The 24,556-nt window shown below is 35.8% G+C and overlaps 1 protein-coding gene and 1 long non-coding RNA gene across 10 annotated transcripts; both read right to left on the reverse strand.

Moving 5' to 3' along the window:
• Window positions 1–2,106: 2,106 nt before the first annotated feature.
• Window positions 2,107–3,862, reverse strand: LOC147567576 (peroxidase 5-like). Its single transcript, XM_086654189.1, has 2 exons — window positions 3,366–3,862; window positions 2,107–3,291 (listed from the first exon to the last, which is right to left on the reverse strand). The coding sequence occupies exons 1-2, from the start codon at window positions 3,720–3,722 to the stop codon at window positions 2,509–2,511; spliced, it is 1,140 nt and encodes a 379-aa protein (XP_086510315.1). The 5' UTR covers window positions 3,723–3,862; the 3' UTR covers window positions 2,107–2,508.
• A 2,833-nt stretch (window positions 3,863–6,695) lies between these two features.
• LOC147567577 (uncharacterized) lies at window positions 6,696–12,734 on the reverse strand. Of its 9 annotated transcripts, XR_015230797.1 has the most exons (10): window positions 12,489–12,734; window positions 11,573–11,629; window positions 10,525–10,578; window positions 10,285–10,417; window positions 9,995–10,044; window positions 9,204–9,304; window positions 8,659–9,040; window positions 8,454–8,512; window positions 8,267–8,347; window positions 6,774–7,488 (listed from the first exon to the last, which is right to left on the reverse strand). It is a non-coding gene; the product is annotated as an uncharacterized LOC147567577 (long non-coding RNA). The 9 variants fall into 9 exon arrangements; XR_015230795.1 differs by adding an exon at window positions 6,696–6,745 and having other exon boundaries at window positions 7,425–7,488; window positions 10,285–11,629; XR_015230790.1 differs by having other exon boundaries at window positions 10,525–11,629.
• Window positions 12,735–24,556: the final 11,822 nt, after the last annotated feature.

Raw genomic sequence — 24,556 nt, forward strand, 5'->3', positions numbered from 1 at the left:
AAAAAGGAAATCATTTATGCTAAAAAGTTAATAACTGAAAAAATTCTATCTGTATCCTTAGAAGATGTCCAGTGGAGACATGATCCATGGCACATCAAAGAACGGTACTTAGGAGTACAAAACTATCCTATCCAAGATGGCAAGCATAGATATATCTATGAAGCCATTCTGAATGAAACAGAATCTGTACAAATGGTACACCACCATTATAATCTGAAAGACAGTAAGTCTCCTATAACACATTCTAAGTGTTATATAGTAAAAGTCTTACATATAACAGAATGGGCTCTTGACCCCTCAAGACCCAGAAGCCTGAAATTGAATGGTCAAAACTATAATTATTGGGATTATGTTTTGGCATGGTCATTCATGTTCTATTATCAGAATCCGATCAGGAAACACTCCTGGTTTATCAGTATTAACCCTGAAATTGTTAAAGGAAAAGGTTTCCCTCTCTGGTTTCTGCATTGGTGGGAGAAATTCGGTCCAGAACTGAGTTTCTTACCAGATACACTGAAAGACCCTTGGCTAAAATGGTATGAGTATCATCCAAAGCTCAAGGGAAAAACTGCAGAAAAAACCCCAAAAGGGTTATCAGCACTCTGTTATATGGCAGAGTTCAAAATACCATGGATATGGAGATGGGATCTAGAATTTCACTTTGATGATCTATTAATTCCATGTATTAGCAGAACTTTTCATTACAAATGGTGGGATGGATTTCCTATTACAGATACCCATAAACTCATTTGTCAAACTGTAATTGAGTATGAAAATGCCTATAAGGCTACTCAAAAATCCGTATCTATTTCACCTTCTGATAATATTTTCCAATTTTTATTGGATGATATTCAGAAAAAATATCCGAACCTTTCATCAGTAGATCAACAGATTAAAGCTATGGAAATAATTAAAAATCAATTCCTAGCTCATCATCAGAAGCAAGATATAGAGACTGAAATTCTAGATGACTCGTCATCTCAAGAAAATCAGTATGCTGTATTGGCTGGAGAAAGCCAAGATCCAAATGAGGATTTCGATGACTCAAAATCAGCAAAATCGGATACCTCAATGGCAGATTACTGGGATGCTATCATCGAAGTGCATTCTCAGAAGTTACTAAAATCTGCAAAAGGCAAACAAAAAGATCAGTAGTTTGCTACAGTTACTGTACAATTGTACAGTAAATCCGTATTTCAGTATTATTCGACAGTATCAGCATCTAGAAGACACTATTCAAAATATTGATTGTCAGCTTAAATAGTAAAGGTCAAGACTGTTTCGACAGGAAGAGTCAAGAACTATTTTGACAGGAAGAGTCAAGAACTATTTCGACAGGAAGAGTCAAGAACTATTCTCAACAATAGAAGGCGGCTTACTGTGCCAACAGTAGATGGCGGCTTACTGTGACAAATAGTAAAAGGCAAATAGTAAAAAGTCAATTTTACTATTCACTATTCATCAGAAGACGACGAAGTAGACCTGGAAACCGGAACTGTTCCGGTCATCTAAAAATTTTTATAAATTCCGAATGTTGGTTCATTCTGAACCTAAGTTATTTCTTCTAAGTTTTTCCTTTTCAAGTTTTTAGTTTCTTCTCTGTCAAGCTCTGTAATAGTAGTTTGTAATTAAAGCTAGAAGATTAATAAAGCCGAAGTATTTTGAAGATTAAGTCTGGTTTCTGCTCTCCCATCTATGTAAGTTTTCTATTTTGAAGATTAAGTCTGGTGTCTAGTATTTTGAAGAATAAGTCTGGTTTCTGCTCTCCCATCTTTGTAAGTTTTCTCTTTATCTCTTATGTTAAACGATCCATCTGAATTTGGTATATATATGTTTGTTATTTTGTAATTATTTTTCGAAAATGAGTTTGTCCACCCTATTTCCTTTAACTTACTTGTATTGAAATAACTCACAAGGCAATTGTGGTTGAATTGGATTCAAATGTAACGATAACATACAAAAATTACTCGCTTTCACATCACATTAAAAATTTTGGACGATTTTCGTTCTAACTAAAAATGCCCCCAGAAAGAAAATTTCTTGGGTCGGCCACTGCCATCTACCACAGCATTTAATCAGAAATTGACCCTATTAAACTGGGTGAGATTTGAGAGAGAAAGAAGTATTTCATATGTTGATTTAGAGAATAAATCTCCTATCTATACATTCACTATTCCAGATAGAGAAAGAGAAGATTGGGAGGGAAAGTGTAACCAACTTTTCCAGCAGAAAAAGTATAAAAGCACCCCTAGTACCTCTCCTCTCATTCTCTTCTTTATTCATACACTTCGTATAAGACCGTTACCTCGTCTTCCCTAATAAACTGCTTGTTATTATCATCTGACTATCTGAGCGTAGGTAAAACAGAGTCAGTCAGATCAAGAAATTTGAAGCAAATTTACAACAAAATTGAGTTTCAACTGTAACGAAAAACTCCGAAAAGGTTTTTAAAAAAAGGGCAACATTGACGCGTAATTTCTCCACAAATTTCAAGTAAGATGATGTTTTTCAGTTAACGCTTCGACATTGACGCCTAATCTCCCCACGATTTCCAGTAAGAACATCTATATTTCCTATTTTTCTCATGGCATATCCAAACTTCTTAGACCACAACAATGGATTCTGAGCCATTAAGTTCACCAAGTTTCTCGTATTCGTATCATCCATAAGTGTTTGATCTGATCCAAACAAGCCTTTACCTTCTCTAAGACCAACATAATACATATTATCAAGCTTAGAAGGTGAGATTGAATCAAGTGGTACTTTAATTGTGCCTAGTGATCCATCTTGCGGCATTGCTGATACAGGACACTGTCCCTTGAGATAATTTGCATAGTTTTTGTCTAAACTCGGATCTTGGGTTGTCTGCGGTCCATAATCGTATAGTCTAGATTGAAACGTTGTGCAATGAGCAAGCCCTATTGAGTGAGCACCTGAGAGGATTACTAAGTCTTCTTGGCTTAGTCCTCTATGAGCGAAGCTTTCGGTTAGTTGTTGGACGGAACTGGACGTTCCGGGTAAAATCATTGTGTCATTAGCTAACGAAGAACGTCTATCACGGCGTCCAGAAGCAACCGGGTATCGAATAAGGCCAGTGTAAACTGCGGCGTCACGTGCTGCAAAGGCAATTATGTCAGCACAGGAAACAGTGTTAGGGCATTGTTGCTCAAGCTTGGATTTTATCTCATCTATGACTTCTAAACCTCTAAGTGATTTGAAATTTGCAGGTGAATCTTTCTCCACCATTTCTCCTGTTGGTGTTTTATCTAGCAGGATTGAAGCGTCGCAACCCTGTTTAATCATTTCAAAACAATGTTTGAGAAACGATCACTACAACAGGACCAATTGACATTTTTAATACTTACCGTAACGAAGCAGTCATGGAAATACAATCGAATAAGTCCACCGGCAATACTTGCATCACGGTGTACACGCTTTTTGACGATGGTGCTAATAATGTACTCGGTTTGCGGGCAAACATTATTATAGAAGCCAATCCGTAGCTTTTCTCCCGCGCCTAGCGGGTTAGTGTGGGGTTGTATCCCATAATAAGGGTTAAAGTAAAATGGTCTACGATCTAACGGGTTTGTGAAAAACGATTTTCGGATAAATGGGTTGGTATATGGGTTACGGAAGCCAAAGAATGTCGCGACCGTCGTTTGGTGAAGCGTAGAGAAAACAAAGAGAAGAACTGTGAATATCATCAGAGGATTCATCTCCATGGTGGTGGGTGCTGGGGCGGCGGTTGTTGTGGCCGTTGTGGGATTTTAAGATCGATGAAGAAAATTACTTGTTCTCTATATAAAGAAAATGGGTATGTATAAGTATTTTTAGGGTAAAAAGATGTTCTTGCCTTGTTGAGAGAGGCTTTCTAGGAGAGGTTTATTGTTAGTTAATATGGTTGGGTATGCCAACTTTAGGTTTAAATTAGCTCAAAATAACCCCTTTTTAGGAGAGGCTTAGTTCATGGGATAGGGACCTCCACCCTTCATTTGGTGGATGGTGGAGAGTGCTTTGGAAGGGTATGATTTTATTGGATAGAAAAATAGTATTTACCTCAGCAGCTACTTCCATGTTTTGAGAGCCACCTAGAGACTGCAACATGGAACCCAATATCCTTGTTTGAAGAGACACCAAGGAAGGGTGTCTCAATGTATTTCATAAACTATATGTAGAAGTTCAAGGTGTAGTTATTGGTTGAATTGCATCTAGGGCTCAGAAGACTCGACTCTCGCCACAGGAGTAGATGGAGCCTTTTGTCTCATATTTTTCAAGCTTTACAGTGTGGCTCAATGAGACAGATAGACAAACTGGGGTTGAGGTGAATTTAGAAAGATTTATGCTTCAACTTATTGAACCGATATAATCTCACTAATATCTCCATGACTAATGCGAAAAAGGTTCTACTGAACTACAAGTTTAGGAAATTTCACCTAATATCTTTGTGACAAACATTAGTTGTCCAAATCTCATGACCCCCATTAAAAACAGTGTGATAATATTACATCATATATCATGATGTGTACATAATGTAACCTAACAGTTCATGGCATAATTCCATAAAAAAGAATACAGTTCATCACATAGCAGCATGACATGTGCAGTCAACAATTAAATATTATTATATTTTCCTTTTCATTTTTCCCTTTAGCAGACTATACTGAAGTGCCCCCTTGAATCTAAGGAGAAATCAGGTAATCTATATTATATACTACTTTCGTATCCAGGGGATGAATCTATATATACGAAAATGCTAAATAATAATCATGATAGTCATAGAGGGTTTGACATCATTGTTTAAGTGCAATGTCAATACTGATAAGGTTATGATGAAGATATGCAGGGCCACCCCTGGGGTCAAAGCGAGCAAATCCTCGCTTCGAACCCTAGGGGTCAAAGGGCCTCCAGGAAGACGAGAAAAAAAAGTAAAGGGAACCTCTGGTTTTACATTTTTAGATAAAATTTTTAAAAGCAAAGTATCTTACTTTAGCTTAATTGGCGAATCATTCGGTAATGAGACCAAATAACCCAAGTTCAATCCCCACCCTAAGAAATTTTTTATTTACATTATATTTTTTTATGTCTATTTAGTGGACGCAACTCGGCGTCGTTTGATGACAAAAAATAAATAAGTCTTTTACTTATTTACTAACGTCAATACTATCGACTTGATTTAAATCAAAATTTTGGTTTCCTTATTTACATTATATTTCTTTTATCTTACTTTAGTTAACACAATTTGGGCGTGGTTTGGCAACAAAAAATAAATAAGTCTTTTACCTATTCAGTAATGCAAATACTATCGACTGGATTCAAATAAAAAACTTAATTTTCTTTTAAAGGTATAATTTTTCCCGACCTTCATTTTTGTCATTTTTTATTCTTTTCTAGGCCATTCTCAAACCCTCCCCTATAACTAAACAACAACCACTACTCCACTGGTACGATTACTAAATATACACCACCACACTTTCACTACCACAACCATAAACGTTATGACTACACATCTGAAGGATATATCCGTTCGGTCTGAAGGAGATGTCCTTTCGAAGGAGTGTCCTTCTACCAAGATGACAACGCGCTCAATTTGTCAGTTAGAATAACGATGACTTTATCCGGAAGATCATCTAGTCCGATCCAATTAGGGATCGTAATGCTTAGCTAGAAGCCGCTTACGATTGTTGGGTCACTTCAGTGATTCAAGACTAACATAGATCAAATTCTAAAACGGGCTACAACAAAGAGTGGCGGATTGATCGGAGAGAGTTCACTAGCGGAATTTATATGATATGATATGATATGATATGATATGATATTCGAGGGAAATTCTACATACACTAGGCATAACCCCCGCCCGGTGGGCGGGGGAATGCCCTTTACGCAGTTGAACAGTAGACGTGATATTTGGTTATTTAAATTTTCTCTTTCTTTTTCACATTTAGTATTTTCCTACTATAGTTTCAACTTTTCGAATCAGTATTCTCCATAAGTGTAGTGTTCTTGGTGGAGAAGATTTATCTTAAATTATTTAGAGCTTTGGAGTCTATAACACTATTTTTATTTTAATATTTTTGGATCCATGTAAAGAATTTATTCCCAAAAATTATAGATAGCTCATTCTCATCTTACTATTTAATTGTTTGCCATGTTTCTTTATGGGTGCATATGTTACTAAAAATGTTTATATATTATAATATAGTTGTTAGATGTAATTCTCAATGAAGAATATCAAGTTCAATTGAATGTAAGTAATTTAGACTCCATAATAAAAATAAAAATCAATTCATATTCATACTTAGGTGTAGGAGACATAAATTATATTGATGTGAATTGAAAGAGATCGGCTATTTTTCGAGAGAGAAGGTAACTCGTCCACTCTACAGTTAAGTAGAAAAATTTAGTGTGGGTGGAAAATAAATTCAAAACCAATTAATGTAGTTCGGCCAATTCAAATCTTTTTCAAAATAAACCAACAACATGACTTGTTGACTTGTTGAAGAGCGATGTCGGTTTTGTATTCATGTCACCCAGCATCTGAAAAGGTCCTATAAATCACAACAACACTACGAGAGAATATAATTTGAATAAATACCACAACAACACACCAACCCTTTGATTGTACAAAGCAGACGTGATATGGGGGAATACCTGTGAAAATAGTCCCCCAGAGACTGAAGAAATCTGTGAAAGTGAACCCCCATCTCAAGAATATGGAACTAAGCGCTATGAGTATGAGTTTCAAGAACTACATCAGAAGAAGGGTGAAATACCAGTATTAACTCTATTTCGCCACTATGGGCTCGGTGACCAGTTCTTATTAAAGTTGAAGATGCTGAAGAAGGTTTATCTATCACTATCTCACCTATTGTTCAAGGACAAAGTCTACATAACAAGCTCAAGACAATGTTACAAAAAAGGTGATGATATTGTACATACTACATACTCCAAAGTTTATCTTTTTTTTAATTTCGCTCATTTCTATTTCATTTGCGATATTACCCATTTGTAAATTATAAATATTAACCATATAAATAGCAAAGTTGTTTTATTTCAATAAGAATTGACCAGAAAGAAACAAATTACATATCATGGTATCGTTTATTAGGATTTCTTACTTGCACTAATACAAATAACTATTTACTCTTTCAACGACATAAAACAAATGTAATAATGTAACAGAGATGATAAACTATAACTCAAGCAAGTCACGAATAAAAATTGATTCCAATAACAACTAAAGTCTGGCAGCAAGCACATGAAGTCAAGTGAAGGTCATACTTAAAGGTTGTAACAAAAGTGCGAGTTGTGCTGGTAAAAACTCCATTTTTATCATCATTTAAGTAAATATGTTTGATATCTTCTCTATGTCCAAACTTAAAAATATGTGCAACTACAAAAAACACTCTATATATGTTTGTTATTACCTAGAATTCTTGATCGTCACGCATAGACCAACTTCGTTCCGATCCAGTATATGAATGTGTCTAACTGTTGTCACATTTATAAAACTTGCAATCAATTGTATGTTAATTGCAGACAGGAAGAACAACATTATGCATAATGATCAATGCAATTTAAACATAGAGGCTTGTCCTACTGTTTTCGATAAATGTATATCCTTGATAGTGGATGTGCTCGGTTTCTTTATCTTTAATCTTGTCTGGACTGTATTCAGTTATTTGAAATATTGAACCAGTTAGATGGACAAATATTTTTTCTTGAAACAAAAGACAATTTGTTCATAGATATCGTTACACATTTACAAGGGCATACTTTAAGGAACGAGTTAATAACAAGTGAATACCAGAGTATTTGCCTATACAAATTTACTTGTAGATATTTCTTTCAAACTTGCTACTCGATCCAAGTGAATACCAGATCTCGCAAAATGAAAGCAGACATCGACATGTATGTCTTAAGTAAAAAAGAAGTACAACTTGACCGATGCTTTAAAATTATTAGAACTTTAAAAATGAAACAAAAAAATTGGTTTACAAAAATCTGCGATATCGATTGATTATACCTAAATTGAAATAATACTGGAACTCCACGTGTTACCAATTGATGTAAGAAAATACCATCATAATTAGCCATGTAAAATCACAATTTTTCTTATGACAGACTTCTTGAACTTGTTCGGCGTTAATATCACAGGGCCAATGTTGCAAGATTATTGCAAAAGATGAAGGTTTCCTTGAGGACTTGAAAGGCCACCTTATATTGGGCATGAGTTAATAAAGGAAAATCTCAAAACTAAATTACTCACCTCATTCTTCCAACGCAAGATAGGATTTGTGTGAAAATGTTTAAAGCAACCATTCTGGAGGTCTCCCAACCATTATGAAAACTGAGGAATACAATGCGACGTGGTTAAGAAATAAATAAATAAACTGACATCAACCTACTTCACAATTTATAGCTCTATATTATGTTAATAATCTTGTAATATTTACCTATACCACAAAGTAATAACTCGATTCATTAAATTGACATTGATATCATCAGACAAAGACTGTTCAAGATCAAAATGAACAACCTTCAGATATCTTCTTTATTTGAAGATTAGAACTTGCGAAGGTATAGCTAAAACAGTTGTGAATGAATCTTCAATTAAAAATCACAGACATGGGAACAATTGCATATTAACTTGATTGGTACCTATAATGTCACTCTGCATAGCTTGATTGGCACGAGAAAAATCAGATCCTGTCAACATTTGCCTCATATAGCATTGGCTGAAAAAAGAAATAACATTCTTCCACCACAATTCTCACCAATTTTGTGGATAAGTATATTAGTATTATGCTAAGGTATGTTGACCTATAATAAAAATATACAAATATATATATATATATATATATATATATACACACACCTCGTAGGTATCTCCAGTGTGTCCTAACTCGTTCTTTCATTCTTTCTTGTATCTCTTACCAATTGAAGAGACAATGAAGAGGTAATCGAAGGAACAATGAAGTGTTCATGGACAACCAGATTTATTCCCGGAAAGAAAACGGATGGCTGAATTTGAATGGTCGACCTATTGTTGTAAAAAAAAACAATTTCTTATTCATTTTTTCTATAGTTGCATTATTGTTCATAACCAAAATGTCAAAATAGAAGTAACAATGAACATAGAAATAATAAAAGACAGGGAACATTTCAATCAAATATGAACCGAAATTGAATTGAGTGGCGCTTACTAATAACATCTCATCCTCTTCTTCATAAGCAAACCCACTATCAGATGTCGTAGCATTTCCAGGGAGGCACTTATCTTCCTCTGCTTTGGAAGAGGTTGTTCCTGAAACACTTATAAGGAAAAATTCTAACTAATTTTGTTCCCGAGTATTTTCTATTATATATACATAAATAATATCATTTGATTTGATCATATAGATTACTATGGGTTGGTTTTTGTTTGTGAGCATAATCGGAGAAATGATTTTCTTGTAAAAAACTTTCTGGGTGTTTAAAACCCCAATTCCCAAACCAAACTGGAAAATATGAACCGACCAAACAAAAGTAAGAACATGTTCTTGATACTCCTGTGAAACAAAAGCATGTGTCCATGAGACATAAATACAGACTCCATATTCAATGAGTTTATTCTTTGAAGCTCCAAAACTTGATCTATAAGAAGCCATCAAAATTGATATTTATATAGAAAGTTTAAGGGTGGTTGAGTAGAAGTTTGACAGGACCTGTAGGCAAATATCAGTTACACCGACAATGCCAAACCAAAGTAAAGGAGATGTTCATATTTCTACTCATATAACTCAAATAATGAAACTACATATATACGATGTCACCTTTACCCGTGCCCTACAGATTCATCTCTCTCTTTTTAGGTCTAGTTTATAATCCTAAACATTGAACCATAATCTAAGTTTATGAACTCCAACGTGAGACCTACAAGTATAATAAACACCTTTAAGAAGTAATTTGACCTGATAACCAAAGCATCAAAATCATGTTTGCTAATGAGGTTTACCAGAAAATTGCTGCCAATTTATGTACTTCCAGGACCTTCACTCCCTGCAGCTGGCGATTGAGATACCGATTACATCATCTTCAACCGTATTAATATTCAAAAAATAAGATGATTAGTAAAACAAGAAAGACAATACTGAAAGTTGGCGATTATTCGGAAATATTACATATGAAGGGCTCCTCCACGACTAAAGTATTCGGTAACACCAAAGTGAAGAGAAGAGATGCTAATTATACAAATCGAATATAAATAAGCAAGTAAATAAAAAGGAGGTATCCAAAAGATCCTACCAATCATGTTCATTGACCAAGAAGGCGGTTTAGAGTTTTGCTTCTCCGGGATGGTCCGTGTTTGATTAGCGAATGTGTTGAAAACATAGATTTTGAGGGTCTTTTGGATACAGGGAGGATGTTTCACAGATTCCTGGATAAAATAAACCAAAATTCGGCAACATCTCAACTTAATCTTTGAATATATTCTTATAGAAGAGGAGTTCAAATTTCGTAGGCCGACTGAACTTGTATACCAACCATCTTGATGGACTCGATCTTCTGAAGATATTGCAGCAGAAGTTCATAGGAGTACTGATGGAAAAAACAAACATTCAAAATAAGACATTTATGATATACAACCTTGAACATCTATTCCACTGATATATGGGTCTAAAAGGAGACAGGAATGATGAGCCAAAATGAGGTATAACACCAACGAGTAACTCAAAGAAATTGGTATATGATCAAAACCGATCAAATACAACGATGTACCAACAGCAAAAAATTTAACTCAACACTTATTTCCCTTAGAAGGATAAAAGAGGGTGTGAAACCAGAGACCAAACTGAAGGTGGCTCAGGCAATCGACCATGAAACATCGAAGAAGCTTAACAAAGACGCACAAAGTGGTCGTCTATTAATCAAAACTATGTTAATGACGTCAAGAATACAACGACAAATAATACTCAAAGCACGTGTAGGAATAATCAAATTGATTCATTAGTACAAGGAAATTCAAGAAGTCTAGATATATGGATGTAGAAGCAAGAGAAGAGACACAATTAGGAAATAAAAAGTAAAGTTATGAGTGCATTATCCACAGCGCCATTTGGATGAATTCGACCACTAAAGTGCCTCCGAACGGTAGATAAGTTTGTGGGTTTTGGCATTGACACCAATCATAGTGAATTTTTTTGCATATTGCATAATGGACCTTTAGATATGACATGTTAACACCTTTCACGCTCTCGACTTTAGGACAATTTCTATGGCAACGGGGGCAAACAGGGCGTTTATAAACAGGGATTGGTGCAGTCATTTTGATGGGGATTTGTCGTATAGGTGCATCACGTGAGACCCCAAACGGTTGGCGATGAAGATGAGTCTGACTATGAAGGCAAACATAGACAGATGACACATGGGGACGACGATGTTGATGAAGAAGGAGACAATGGACAATTAACAGTCGGAGATAACGGACAAGTAACAGTTGCCGATGAGCCACATGATGATTCAGTAGACAACGCCATAACGAAAAAGGCGTAGATAGCCAAATCTGTAGAACAGGAATATGAACAAACTTTACCAATTTGGAAAATATGATATTGTGGCATGAAGATGATGATCTGCCATGAATATGTTACTGCGCAAATAGATGAGTAAAAAATCGTATAAGTGAGAGCCACGGAGTAAATTTTGCACTAACTTTATTGTAAACAAAGTAAATGTAGCCACGTGTAGCTGAAAAATCGATCTCACAGAATCTTTTTCATGCTTTCAGAAAAAAAAACTACTTCGTCACTGTTAGATGGATTTTGTTGATCACCCAACATAACAACTCTATAGATGACATTTAGTAACTAATAATTCATCAAGATAACTCCATAAAAGATAAGTCAAATAATATGTAAGCAAATACATTTAGCAGCTAATAATTCTTGGCAGAATATTTGTGTTAATAACCCAAATTTGAATAGTAAATGTATCCATGTGTAGCTGGAAATTCGTCGGCACTGTTAGATAGGTTGTGTTAATATTCTTTTATGTTATAGATGTATGAAATTTTAAGGACATATATCTACTTGGGCGAAGAAGAACCTAGGTAAGGATTGCTGAGTTTGTGGTTTTCTTTACCTACGTCAAATAAAGTTTGCTCAGAAGCAATCCACAAAAGGTATCGGTTGAGTGGATCGAAACTCATTCAATTACACCAACCAAAAGCCTAAAAGGGTGGAGCTGCTACAATTTTTGATTAATCTATGGTAGATTGGTTGTGTTAACTCCATCAAAGACATCAAGATAACTCCATAAAACTGAAGATAATAAGGAAGCAAAATTTTACAAAGTTAAACTACAATTGGGTGAGGAATTTCATCAAACAGGATAAGTACAGTAACAATTACGGAGAAGAAGACTGGATACCCAGAATCAGTGGAACAATAATCTATATGGAAAGAAGAATAACAATTACAGAGAACAAATCAGAGAAGAAGAGTGGGTACCAAGAATCAGTGGAGAAGACAATTAACACTAAGATTTCATGAGCTTTCTTTAGAAACCCTGACTTTATGTTTGAGAAATTCACTTCCTACTGATCTTCTTCTCCATTCTGTTTAGCTGAACTCTTCCTCTCCTCATAATCTCCTCTTACATTAAGAAGTTGAAGCAATTTCAAAAGTTGAGGAACTTCCTCTTACGTTTTGAGATGGGAGAGAGAGCGTCACTGTTCAGGAGAGAATCAAAAGGAAAATAAGAATGATGAACCATTGAGGGCATCTGTTACGTGAGAGGGCTGATGAAAAATCCGTTGGATTTCACTCAAGTTGGAAGATCCGAGGGCTAGATTTGTAGAATGTAAGATAGATATCTAGGTGGACGTCCAGTCACCTTATTGTTATCCTAGTCATATTTGATGTAATTATTGTGTCCTAGTCACAAGGATCTGTTTTGTATAATAGATTTAGGTATTGGATCCCCTATAAAATTGTGGTGGTCCCCAAATTTGTATATATCATAGCTCTAATTGGTTTCAAACCAAGATGAACAATAATCTTGATGGAATGTAAGTAGGGGTGGCAATTTTTTTCGGAATCGGCGAGATTTCGCCCAAACCTGTCTTTAATGAAATGGGTTTTACCGACACGTTTAGTAAACGGGTTAATAAACACGTCAGGATGGTTCGAAGATAAAAACATTTATTGGGTTCTAGGCTGGTGTGGGATTAGGTAGTAAAACCCGCTGATTAAGTATGTTATGCGTGTTTTCAAATTTTTTAATGTTTTATTATCAATTTAACTTTATATTTTATATTTTATATTTTATATTATGTAATTAGTTGTAGTGTTTTGATAAAATCAAACTCTTATAAAATTTTTTTTTATAACAATATATTATTTTAATTAAAATAATTTATTTAAAAAAATAATAAATTTATGTTTAAATCCGATCCGACCCGCCCATTTCATGTTAAACGGGACGGGCCAAGTCGGTAACCGTTAAACAACTTTTAATCGGGAATAGTATCAATGTTGTCAAATCGCAAATCATATGCTCAATCGTTTTCGATTTCAAAAAATCGAATCGTTTAATCGAACCGTGAATCGTAAGATTTATATTTTTTTATATAAGATATTTAGGTATTATTTTATGAATATCATATCATATAAATTTTTAAGTGGCCTATTAGGGTATTCATTTTCTATTCATATGGTATTATTTAGTTTTAAAGGAAGCTTTACAGGGGCTCTTATTCTTGTTAAAAGGGACCCTTTCATAAATTTCGTACGAGTACATCGAATTTACAATTCGTACGAATCTACCGAATTTACAAGAATAGGCTACTTGAGTGAATTTTAGTGGACTCAAACCAAATGGTCTCTTGTGTATTCGATGGACTCGTACCGAGAGGCCTCTTGTGAATTCGGTGGGCTCGTACTGAATTTACAAGGAGATGCCCTCTTAACCAGAATGACCCCCTATAAAACTCCACTAGTTTTAATTGCTTTGGTTTTTCTTTATTTTTATTCTTAAACATAAAACTCCAGCTCTTAGTTGAGTAAAATATGTCTTCCTAAGATAGACTCTTCTTTCCATAAGCTATTGTACATTTCCTTCCCAAATCCCTATATATCTCTAGCAAGCAAATAAAATCTAATCATTCCAAGACTAATTTCTTACTTCCATAAGCATTTAGGTTAATTTGTTTCCCAATTTATTTCTTGCCTACTGTAAATTGAAGAGATTCTAAAACAATTCTAGAGAGACAAACTGGTACCTCCAATCTTTCTTTCCTCCTACAAGCTATAAAGACGAGTGAAAGACCAGTTATTCCTATTGGAATCCATGACCTCTAGATCATGGGAACCCGCTGGCCCAAAGGCCCAATGATCATATTTCACAATATTACTAGAAAAAAAACCACGTGATTTTCACTTGGGATCAGAAACCCTAAAGTGCTGCAAAGCCTGCAACTACATCTTCTAGTTTCTATCAGGAACTTTGTCCCCCTCTGGTTCTTCAAATGGATGCAAAGCCTATAGAAAATGAATTAATCTCTGATTCTCTTTGGTTTAATTATGGTTCTTTCACACCACCCTTTCATTCTTTGAGTACCATACCCTCTTCTCATCTATTCGAAGAAACATAAAAGATTACAACAAAAAGAAAGTAATCGGATCAACCAGAGATTACGTCCAGAAAGGATCAAGGGAACAAGAAGAAACTGTGGTACGAGTTTTAGATCGAAAAATTGGTACACCTATAACCTTATTTTTCTCTATCTATTTATCTACTGCCACTTATCTTCCTAGTTCTCTAGATTTCAAATCGGATTCACCAGATCTTAATACTGTTGACTTATTTCTGCATTTCATTTTCATTATATTATTTAGATGTGTTTGTGAACATTTTCTATTGTTTAATTAGCAGGATATTGGAACTAGGGTTTCCAACTTACATACAAACTAATAGGTGTAACTCTTGATTTGTTCTCATTCATCATTTAAGTTAGAATCTTATATGTGTTCGATTTCTGATATATAAGTAAACTTTTATAAGATAAGTTAGATACGGATCGATGTTTGTCACGAGACTAGTATTTATAAATGAACAATAAATTTACTTGACGTAATTGTGTACTTCAGACATGAATTATGGGAACTTCGAAAGTAATAAGCAACGTTATCTCAAGATGGAATAACTATTTGATCATCCTTTATCCTTTTCTTGGTTACTATTTGAAACAATGGGTTGTCTCATGCGTTCGAAGATGGCTAAAAAAAAGTTGATATTTCAATTACTACGACGACATTACCATCTAAGATACTATTGGAATGAGGAGCAATGGCTGACCATGGATGGGTCGAAGTTCAACTAAGATAACTATGTTCAAGAGAATTTTACTAGGAGCATTCCTTTTTTTAATGATATACTGCTCTTACGAGGTATGAGCACATTTCTTATGGTCTTAGTAGAGATAATGACACGAATTTGAGGAGTAATATCTTGGACGTTTTCTAGAGTTAGACTGCAAGTATGTTTCTGGGGTTTCTTGTTTAGGTGAGGTATTTACTGGTACATGAACTGTTACTAGGTTTTGCGTTGGTCATAACTTAATAACTTATCCACACAGCTTTGTGTTATTAGATTTCTTGATGGGTTAATGTTGAAGGAATGAGGCCCATGATGCAATTCAGTCATTCGCTATTGTAGTAGAGTTCACTATGTAATAACTATTTGTCAGAGTTTCTCGGCTATCTCCGTCGAGATAGATCAAGTCCGAGAACCCAGAGAGCTACTTTTAATTATTTGGACTTTTTTTTTAGGGAACATTAAATTCTAATTGTATACTACTATTTTTTACTTTCTTAATTCTTAACTACTTATTATATGGAATTTTTAGGTGTTATGTCTTCTCGAACTTTGAAAATTCTATGGAAACTTTGAGAATTCTAGTAGATTAGGAATACAATTATGAAGTTAGAAAAAATAGTAAAAACTAAGATTAAGAACTGAGAGGAAGAGAAAAGCACAAGAAGATTCAAAATTCAAGGTAGAAGAAGAAGGTGATGCTAGAGAGAGAAAGAGTTTTGTTTATTATGAATGATTCTAAGTAATTTTATGTTTATACTTTATGGTTTAGAAAATTATTAGCTATACATGCTATCTCGAATCTCGATCAAGAATCTCGGTTCGTCTCAATCTCGGCCTTCGGTCGGACCGAGATCAAAACCGAGACCAACTACATAGTATAAAGCTAGTAATTTGATTGTCTTGTCCACATTATAATTATAATTTTATATTATTACCGTATTTTTGTCCTAGTAAAAAGAAAAAGTGAAGTAATATTGAATAAATACAGGGAAACATTGTAGCGGTTAATGTGGTTTGAATATATAATTAGTAAGTATAAATTTATAACAAATTTAGAAATGGTAAACTACTAGCCAAAAACAACTTTTAAATAAATATGGTAGGTAAGCAAATAGTTATTAGACTTTCCCGGAACTTGACATAAAAATACGCTTTCTCAATCAAAGTTGTGTCACATAAAGTCTTCTGCAACGGTACTAAGCGTATGGCGTGTTAAAATCTCTAAAATCTAGGACATATGTATTTAATGACTTATCCTCTACCAAATTTATAGTTAATTATAATAGTCTTGTATATTACTCACACAGGATAAAAAGAAGTTGATAACTGAAGTTGCCTTTCAATTATCGTATATATATGAAGCCCCAACTTCTACATTGGTAACTAGCATGAAAATCTTTAATTCCAATGTAACCTAAGTGCAAATCCATTAGTATGTGGTACTAGAACTAGTATCCTCGTGATATACACTTTATGCTCTAAATTTTACAAAATATATTTTATGATAATTTATTAATGAATACACTTTCCTAAACCTTCCACCTCGTAAAAAGGAAAAAAGAAGTAAAACCATACTCACTTTAACCTGTTACCTAAAAATTCCAACTTTAAGAAAAAGATTGGGTACATTAAGGTTAAAGTTTTTGATATTACGACTTTCGAGGTATACACAACAATCGAAATACAGTATGTGCTAAGAAAAAGGCAGAGTTCACTGTAACATTAATTTCTCCTATGCAACAAATTTCATCTAATACAAATAATAGTGACATGGTGCCCATAAATTTGATCAATTACTTGTCATTTATGTACTAATTAGTATGTTAGATTAAAATTCGTTGTCCAATGATGTGCATTTATTCTAGCTACTGACTAAGTTGCGTCTAATAATTTTTCTTTTTCAAAAAGATAATGAAGCACATTAAATTAGTAATTAAATCAAATGCACTATCATTCAACAAATAATATTCACGTAACACATCAATCTCACCTTAAATATCAAATATAACACAAATAGTTTAAACAAAACAAAACATTTGTAAAGGACTTTGGGCATTTAATTTTAATTCTTACTAATTAAACAACTTCGACAAACAAATAAAAGAGGCTAAAAGGTGATAACTCATTATTTTTTCACTGAACCCTGCAACTACTATCGCATCCGTCATGGCATCCCAACATACGTTTGAAGATCTCAAACAATTCTATTTTATGGAACGGGGTATGTTCATTCTGTTAGTTATCAACATATGTAGAAATCTAAAAGAAAGAATGAAAGTTATAGCCTTTTGGTTATGGAGGAGCTTGGATTCCCAAACATCATCTTGAAGTTGCAACTCACGTGGTTTATTGAAATTGTCGTTTCGCTTGCAGATGAAGCATCTATCGGTCTCCGGTGTCTCTCCTCTCAAATATAACCTCCTATTCAAATTCCATTGACCAAAAGCTACTTTGCAATAAAAAATGATTCCCAATTAATTTTGAATTCATCTAGCAAAAGAAGCTTTATGTCGTCTCCGTGATTACCAAAACCAAAGAGCAATTCATTAGGGCTTTTGAAGACCTCTTACAACAAGTATTTGTGGCACGTACGAGAAACATAGCCCCGTTTGGACCTAGACATGTAAATGACCAACCATCTTCCTCGTATCAACATCCATAGGGTTGTGGCAGAACTTAAACTATTTAATCATCTCAAAGGAAAACCAATGCTCGACTTGTTTCATCTAACAAAAGAACATTGTTTTTAACATTCAAGGATACCCCATATTTGAGGTAGAAGTCCGCTACTTATTTTATAGATAATCAAATTCTTTTTAAATCACTAATTCATTCATATCATGTGCATTAGGTATTTGTTACATGTATATTCAAATGTGGGTTTAAGTGCTTCCGTATAAACGAGACCCAACTCGTCACTATTAAATATTTATTTTGTTTATGTCAAAAACATTTGAACAACAACCCACTCGTATCGCCTTAAGGACTTCGTCTAATCAATGTTTTTCTAAAAATTGTAAAAATAATAACATCTCATTCGTCCTAAATTAAGAGTTTGTTATTGCTTTTTAAGATGTCCCAATTTAAAAGTCTCATTCTTCATATATCATTAAAAAACTCTTCTTTTCCATAAATACCGTTTCCTTCATATTTCCAAAATATGGTATATTAGTTACGCTAATGAAGGCATTTGTATATGGTGGAGTTGGAGATCGACATCGGTAGAGGTGTCGTGGTCCAAAGAGCCTTACCTATATATCTTTTCTGCTAACTACGAACTTCACTTTCCCTTTCCCACTAAGTACTTATTCCTTCATATTTCTAATGGTTGTATATTCAAGGGAAATTAATTCTTCCATCTATACAGTCTCGACACAATCCCCATGCCCTGTAAAAAACCATTATTGGTTTAATAGATATTATTAGTATTCTTATCATTTTTCAGAAAAACATTGACTAAGCAAAGTCCTTGAGGCGATACGAGTGTGTTGTTGTTGAAATATTATTGGCATTAAAGGGAAGTTTCATAGTAGGAAGTTGGGTCTCGTTCATACCACACTAAAACACTTAAACCATATTTGATAATACATATAACTAGTAGCTAATGTGCATGATATTAATTAATTAGTAAATAAAAAAAAATTTGATTACCTACAAAATAAATACTAAACTTCTGCCTCAAATGTAGGGTATCCTCGAGAGAACGTTAAGATGATTGTTTTTCCTTTAAGATGATTGACTAGTTTGAATTTTGCCGCCATTGTATGGATATTAATAAAGAAGATGGTTGATTATTAACATGTCTATGTCCAAACAAGACTATGTTCCTAATATGTGCAACATATCCTCGTTGTAAGAGGTATCCAAAATTGATTAGGGGTCGTTTGTTATTTTAAATTAGTTTTTGGATCAATTGAATTTCAATTGGAGGTTCTATTTGGGAGAAGAGACACCTGAGGAAAGTAGATGCTTCATCTGCAATCGAAGGGACAATTAAAATACATTGTGTGAGTCACAACTTTGAGATGATGTTTTTGAATCAAAACTTTCACATTTATAACTAAAAGGTTATAAATTTCATGCTTTCTTTTGGATCTCTAAGTAGGTTGATAGCCAACACAATGAATAAATCTCATTTAATGAAATAGAATAATTTGGGATCTTTAAACATGTGTTGAGTAGCCATGAGGGATCTAATAGTAGTTGCATAGTCAGAAAGTGAGAGCAGCGACACATAAAAGTAATGGATAGAAAAAACATCGGTAAAAAATTATGGGTTATCACCTTCTTAACCTCTTTTATTTGTTTGTCGAAATTGTTTGATTAATAATAAGAATTGAATGTTAAGTCTTTCACAAATGTTAGGTTTTGTTTAAGCCAGTTGTGATATATTTGTCATTTAAGGTAGAAGGATTGATGTGTTACGTGAATATTGTTTGTTGAATGATATACATTTAATTTATTGTTAATTTAATGTGTCTCATTATCTTTTTAGAAACGAAAAATTATTAGTCGCAACTAAATTAGAAATTAAAATAAATGGAAATCATTGGAAAATCAATTTTCACCTAAAATATCGATTTGTACGAAAATGACGACTAATTGGTCACATCAATTCTAATGGACAACATTTGACTACTATCTGTATAAGATGAAATTTTTCGATATAAGAAATCAATGTTCTAGTGACCTCTACCCTTTGCCTATTGGATACCGTATTTCGCCCGCGTTGTGTACTTTGGAGATCTTAATACAAAAATCGTTAGCTTTAGTGTACCCAATCTTTGTAAAGTTGGAACTTTAAGTAAATTTTTTCATTGGGTAAAATTTTGCTTTAGGTTTTTATGGAGGTGGAGTGGTTCGGAAAAGTGTATTTTGGAGACGTAATACTCTAAATTTTGATATTGAAATACTTAGCCTTAATGTACCAAATTTTTTAAAGCTAGAATTTTTAGGTAACTGGTTTAATTGAATAAAATTTTACTTTTAGGTAACTGGTATAGGAAATTCAACCATTCATTTGGTCGGCTGGTGGAGAATGATTTGGAAGGTACGATTTTATCGGATTGAAAAGTAACATTTTTGTTTTTAGAATAGTATTGAAAAGATAGATTTACCTCAGCAGCTACTTCCATGTTTTCAGAGGCACCTAGAAACTAATTCATGGACCCAATATGCTTGTTTGAAGAGGGCACCAAGGAAGGTGGTTCAGTGGTTGAATTGCATCTAGGGCCCAGAGGTCTCCAATCTCGCCACACAAGTAGATGAAGCCTTTTGTCTCGTGTTTTTCAAGGCTTACAGTGTGGCTCAACCAGGAAGATAAACTAGAGGTTTAGGTGAATTTGGAAGGATTTCGTTCTTCAACTTATTTTTTGTTTGAAAGCTGTTCGTGATTCAACTCGTTGAATCGATATAATCTCACATAATATATCCATGACCAATGTAGAAAAACATTCTACTAAACTAGCAGTTAAGGAAACTTCATCTCATATCTATGTTACAAACATTCATTGTCTAAATCTCATGACCCCCACTAGAAATAGTGCGATAACAATTTTAAGAGATGTGTGCCAATATTACATCATATATCATGATATGTACATAATGTACCTTAACAGTTCGTCACATAGTAGCATGACATGTTCAGTCAACAATTAAATATTGTTATGTTATTCTTTTCATTTTTTCCTTTATCAGACCATACAAAAGTATTCCACTTGAATGATCATTCGCAGTCTCGAAGTCAAACAATCCTCCTCTATGGACAAATACCTTGGCACCAACCTCTTCATTGGCGCTACGAAGAAACAGGCTTTCTCCTCTCTCCTTTCTCAAATTCAATGTAAACTTTCAGAGTGGCATATGAATCTCTTAGCCCAAACTGGTCGCTCGATTATAATCTCCACAATCGCAGCGGCTGTTGCCTGGTATCAAATGCAATGCTTCAACCTTTCTAAAGGTATTAGCAACACCATTGAGGCCATTTAGAAGTCTTTCTGGTGGGGAAAATCTAAAACCATTCACACAGTTTACTGTTCTCAGATATGTCTTCCTCGTAAACTAGGAGGATTAGGATTCCGCCTTCCTCATCTCGATAACCAAGCTTTCATGGGAAAATTGGCTTGGAGACTCATCAACAATCCTCAAGCCCCCTGGGTTAAGATCCTCAAACCCAAATATCATTCGAGACCCCCCCCCCCCCCAAATCGAACAATTCTTGGTTATGGAATTACAAAAAACTTTTATTGACCCTGACTAATTAGAACAACATCTTGGCCATCAAAATAATGAACACCCAGATCAAATTAAAATGGGAAGCTAACTTCTTCTTCCCCTCCCAGTTGCATTTATTGTTGTTGAAATTCCCTACAAATCCCACTACCTGTATGGGCCAAAATACGTCACCAGGAGTGCCCCAAGAAATTCACGATTAACGGGCTTACTAGGTGATCAAGCTCATGAACTAAGGGCTAGTGGGCCCGACCCGATTACCTTCGGGTACTCCTAAGCAATGCCAATGTAAAGGAGGACTTCCAGCCCTGGAGGAAGAGGTCCACCCTCGTTGAAATATTTCAGCACTTCCAGCCTTGGGAGAAGAGGCTTGCCCTCGCCTTCTTAGTAAATCCGAGTACGGAAGCACATCCAGCCCTGGATGAAAAAGTCCGCCCGTAATGCTCAACGGACCTCCTGCCATATATCCGTTGGAGAGATATTACAGTCATTCAAGATGAACATATCTCGGATATATCCGTTAGGAGGTTATGAAATCCATATTAATGTGACAGCCCATGCGTTACCACCATTAAAGATGACAACTCATCACCGAGTAGTAGTCGATCCAAGACTCTATAAAAGGACCAAGAAGAAGATGATACGGATAATATAATTCCGGGCAAACACATCGAGTACAGATTCAATACTAACATCGAATTTCTTTCTCATACAGAGCGAGCATCTGAGCAACCATCAAGCTTCCTTCCTCTCACCTAAAAACAATTGCGATTTAATATACCGGTGCAAGACCCTTCCAGGTACAAGACCACTGTCAGGTGCAAGACCCTTCCAAGTATAAGGCTTCCTCAAGGTTTTACGCACGTTTCTCTCTCCTGGGCAACCTGACAGCCAAGTAAGGTCGACCTACGTTGTCTCTCTTGGGCGACCAGACACCAAGGAAGATCGACAATTACTTTCTCTCACTTGGGCGACCTGACAACCAAGAAAGGGCGACCTACCATTATCTCTCCTAGAGGTCAGGCTTTCCTTACCTCACCCACGTGAATATTTACAAGGTCAGACCTTAAAGATTCTCATTTATTTACAACACATACCCCTGGACAAGGCAAACCACCCAGGGTTGCCTCATTTAAGGACGTACCTCGTAGATTGTCATAACCGTTCTTCTACCAAGTCAGTCATCCGTAGAGAGCGAGCGCCGGCCACTCTACGAGCCGTGCCTAAGCTCCGACCATTATCCAACCAACGGTAACATTTCAAGGCTAATATACACGTACACTTTACTTCTCTTGCAAGTTTACTGACCTGACCGTCGTAGCGCCCTTAGGCCGGCACCATCCCGGTCTCCCCTAAAACCTCACGGTCACGTGTGTTGTTGTCTCTTTTGTCCCAGGTTAAGCCCAAAGACGTCGTCGGTGTCTGCAAAATTATTATCAGGTGGAGGTTCGACATCCGGTCAACGGCCCGGTCCAGCTGACTTTTTGACCCGCGATTTCCTACCCCCATAGTTTGGCGCTAGAAGGAGGGACCCGACTACTAATTACTGATCTTACCCCAATGGCACACGAAGTGACCAACACTCCACTCGACGTAGCATCCCAACTTGCAATACTAGCAGCTCAAATTTAAGAGAACACGTAACGATATAGAGCTTTGGAAGAGAAAAACGTCTTGGTTAGAGCCGAGAATCAATTATTGCAGGAAAAAATCACGGAGCTGTCCATAACCGTACCACTCCGAAGACCAGTTGCTCCTAGACATACAAAGCCGGATCCCGAATAGCGAGCTGGAAGGACTACCGAAGCAGGAGACATACTTAACCAACCAATCCTTCGCTCGATCGCTCTGGAGCAGTCAACCAGGACGGAAGTAGGCGTTACCTCAAGCCGACCAGTCAATCAACCAGACCTGGATGACAACCAACATAAAACAACGCAGACCACGGCTTCACCTCACTCCTCAGCTCTTCCTCATTTTCATACTGTACCTATGTTGCAGGCTAATGGGACTTACATCCCTACACACCCGTACTCCCCTAGAGATAATTCTCTAGAACGGAGCTTAGCTAAAAGGCTAACAGACCTAGAGGCTTTACTTACACGCATACCTGGGGTTTTGACTCCATTTAAAAAGAGTCTGCCTCAAAGTTATGCCGACTCGCCATTTGCAGATGCCATAGCTCTCGTTGAAATGCCCAGGAAGTTCTCCTTCCCAAGTATGAAGATGTACGATGGTACAACTGACCCTGTTGACCACATTGCTTCTTACAAGCAGCGAATGTTTACTGCTGCTATACCGAGAGACTTAAGGGAGGCTTGCATGTGTAAGAGCTTCGGCTCTAGCCTCATTGGCCCAACCCTAGAGTGTTATACCAATCTTAATAACAATTGTATCTCATCTTTCGCACAACTGACTGATACATTTGTGGACCAGTTCGCCAGTAGCAAGAAGATAGAGAAATTATTTGGCGACTTATATTATATCGAATACAACAAAGGAGAGGCGAGCCTCTTAAAGAGTACGTGGGAAGATTCAACAGCGAGAAAGTGTCTATCCCATACTGCAACACCGAGACTGCTGTAGACGCCTTTAGGAAGGGGTTCCTACATGACGGAGAGCTGTACAAAGAGCTGCCCAAGTTCAACTGTACGACCCTTGATGACGTACTATCCAGAGCTTGGTTGGAGATCAGGTGGGAAGGAGACAAGACCCGCCGCAACAAAGGGTATCTCTATGACGACCAATCTAACGATCGACGATCCAGGGGACTCGATCGCAGGTTGCAACACAGAGGCAACAGAGACCATACCCAGCAAGGCGTCCAAACCCAAGGGAGAACAGGAGAACAGGAGACCTCTGGATCCTCCATCTTGACGACCTGACGAAAGGGTCCATGCTCCTCCCAGGGCGAGACTTTCAGAGTACAACGTCAATGTTGAACACAGCGAAGTAATAGCCGTAATGA

Source organism: Eschscholzia californica, unplaced genomic scaffold, assembly GCF_041429995.1.
Source record: "Eschscholzia californica isolate CP2 unplaced genomic scaffold, dmEscCali1.0.p SCAF_1, whole genome shotgun sequence".
Taxonomy (NCBI): domain Eukaryota; kingdom Viridiplantae; phylum Streptophyta; class Magnoliopsida; order Ranunculales; family Papaveraceae; genus Eschscholzia; species Eschscholzia californica.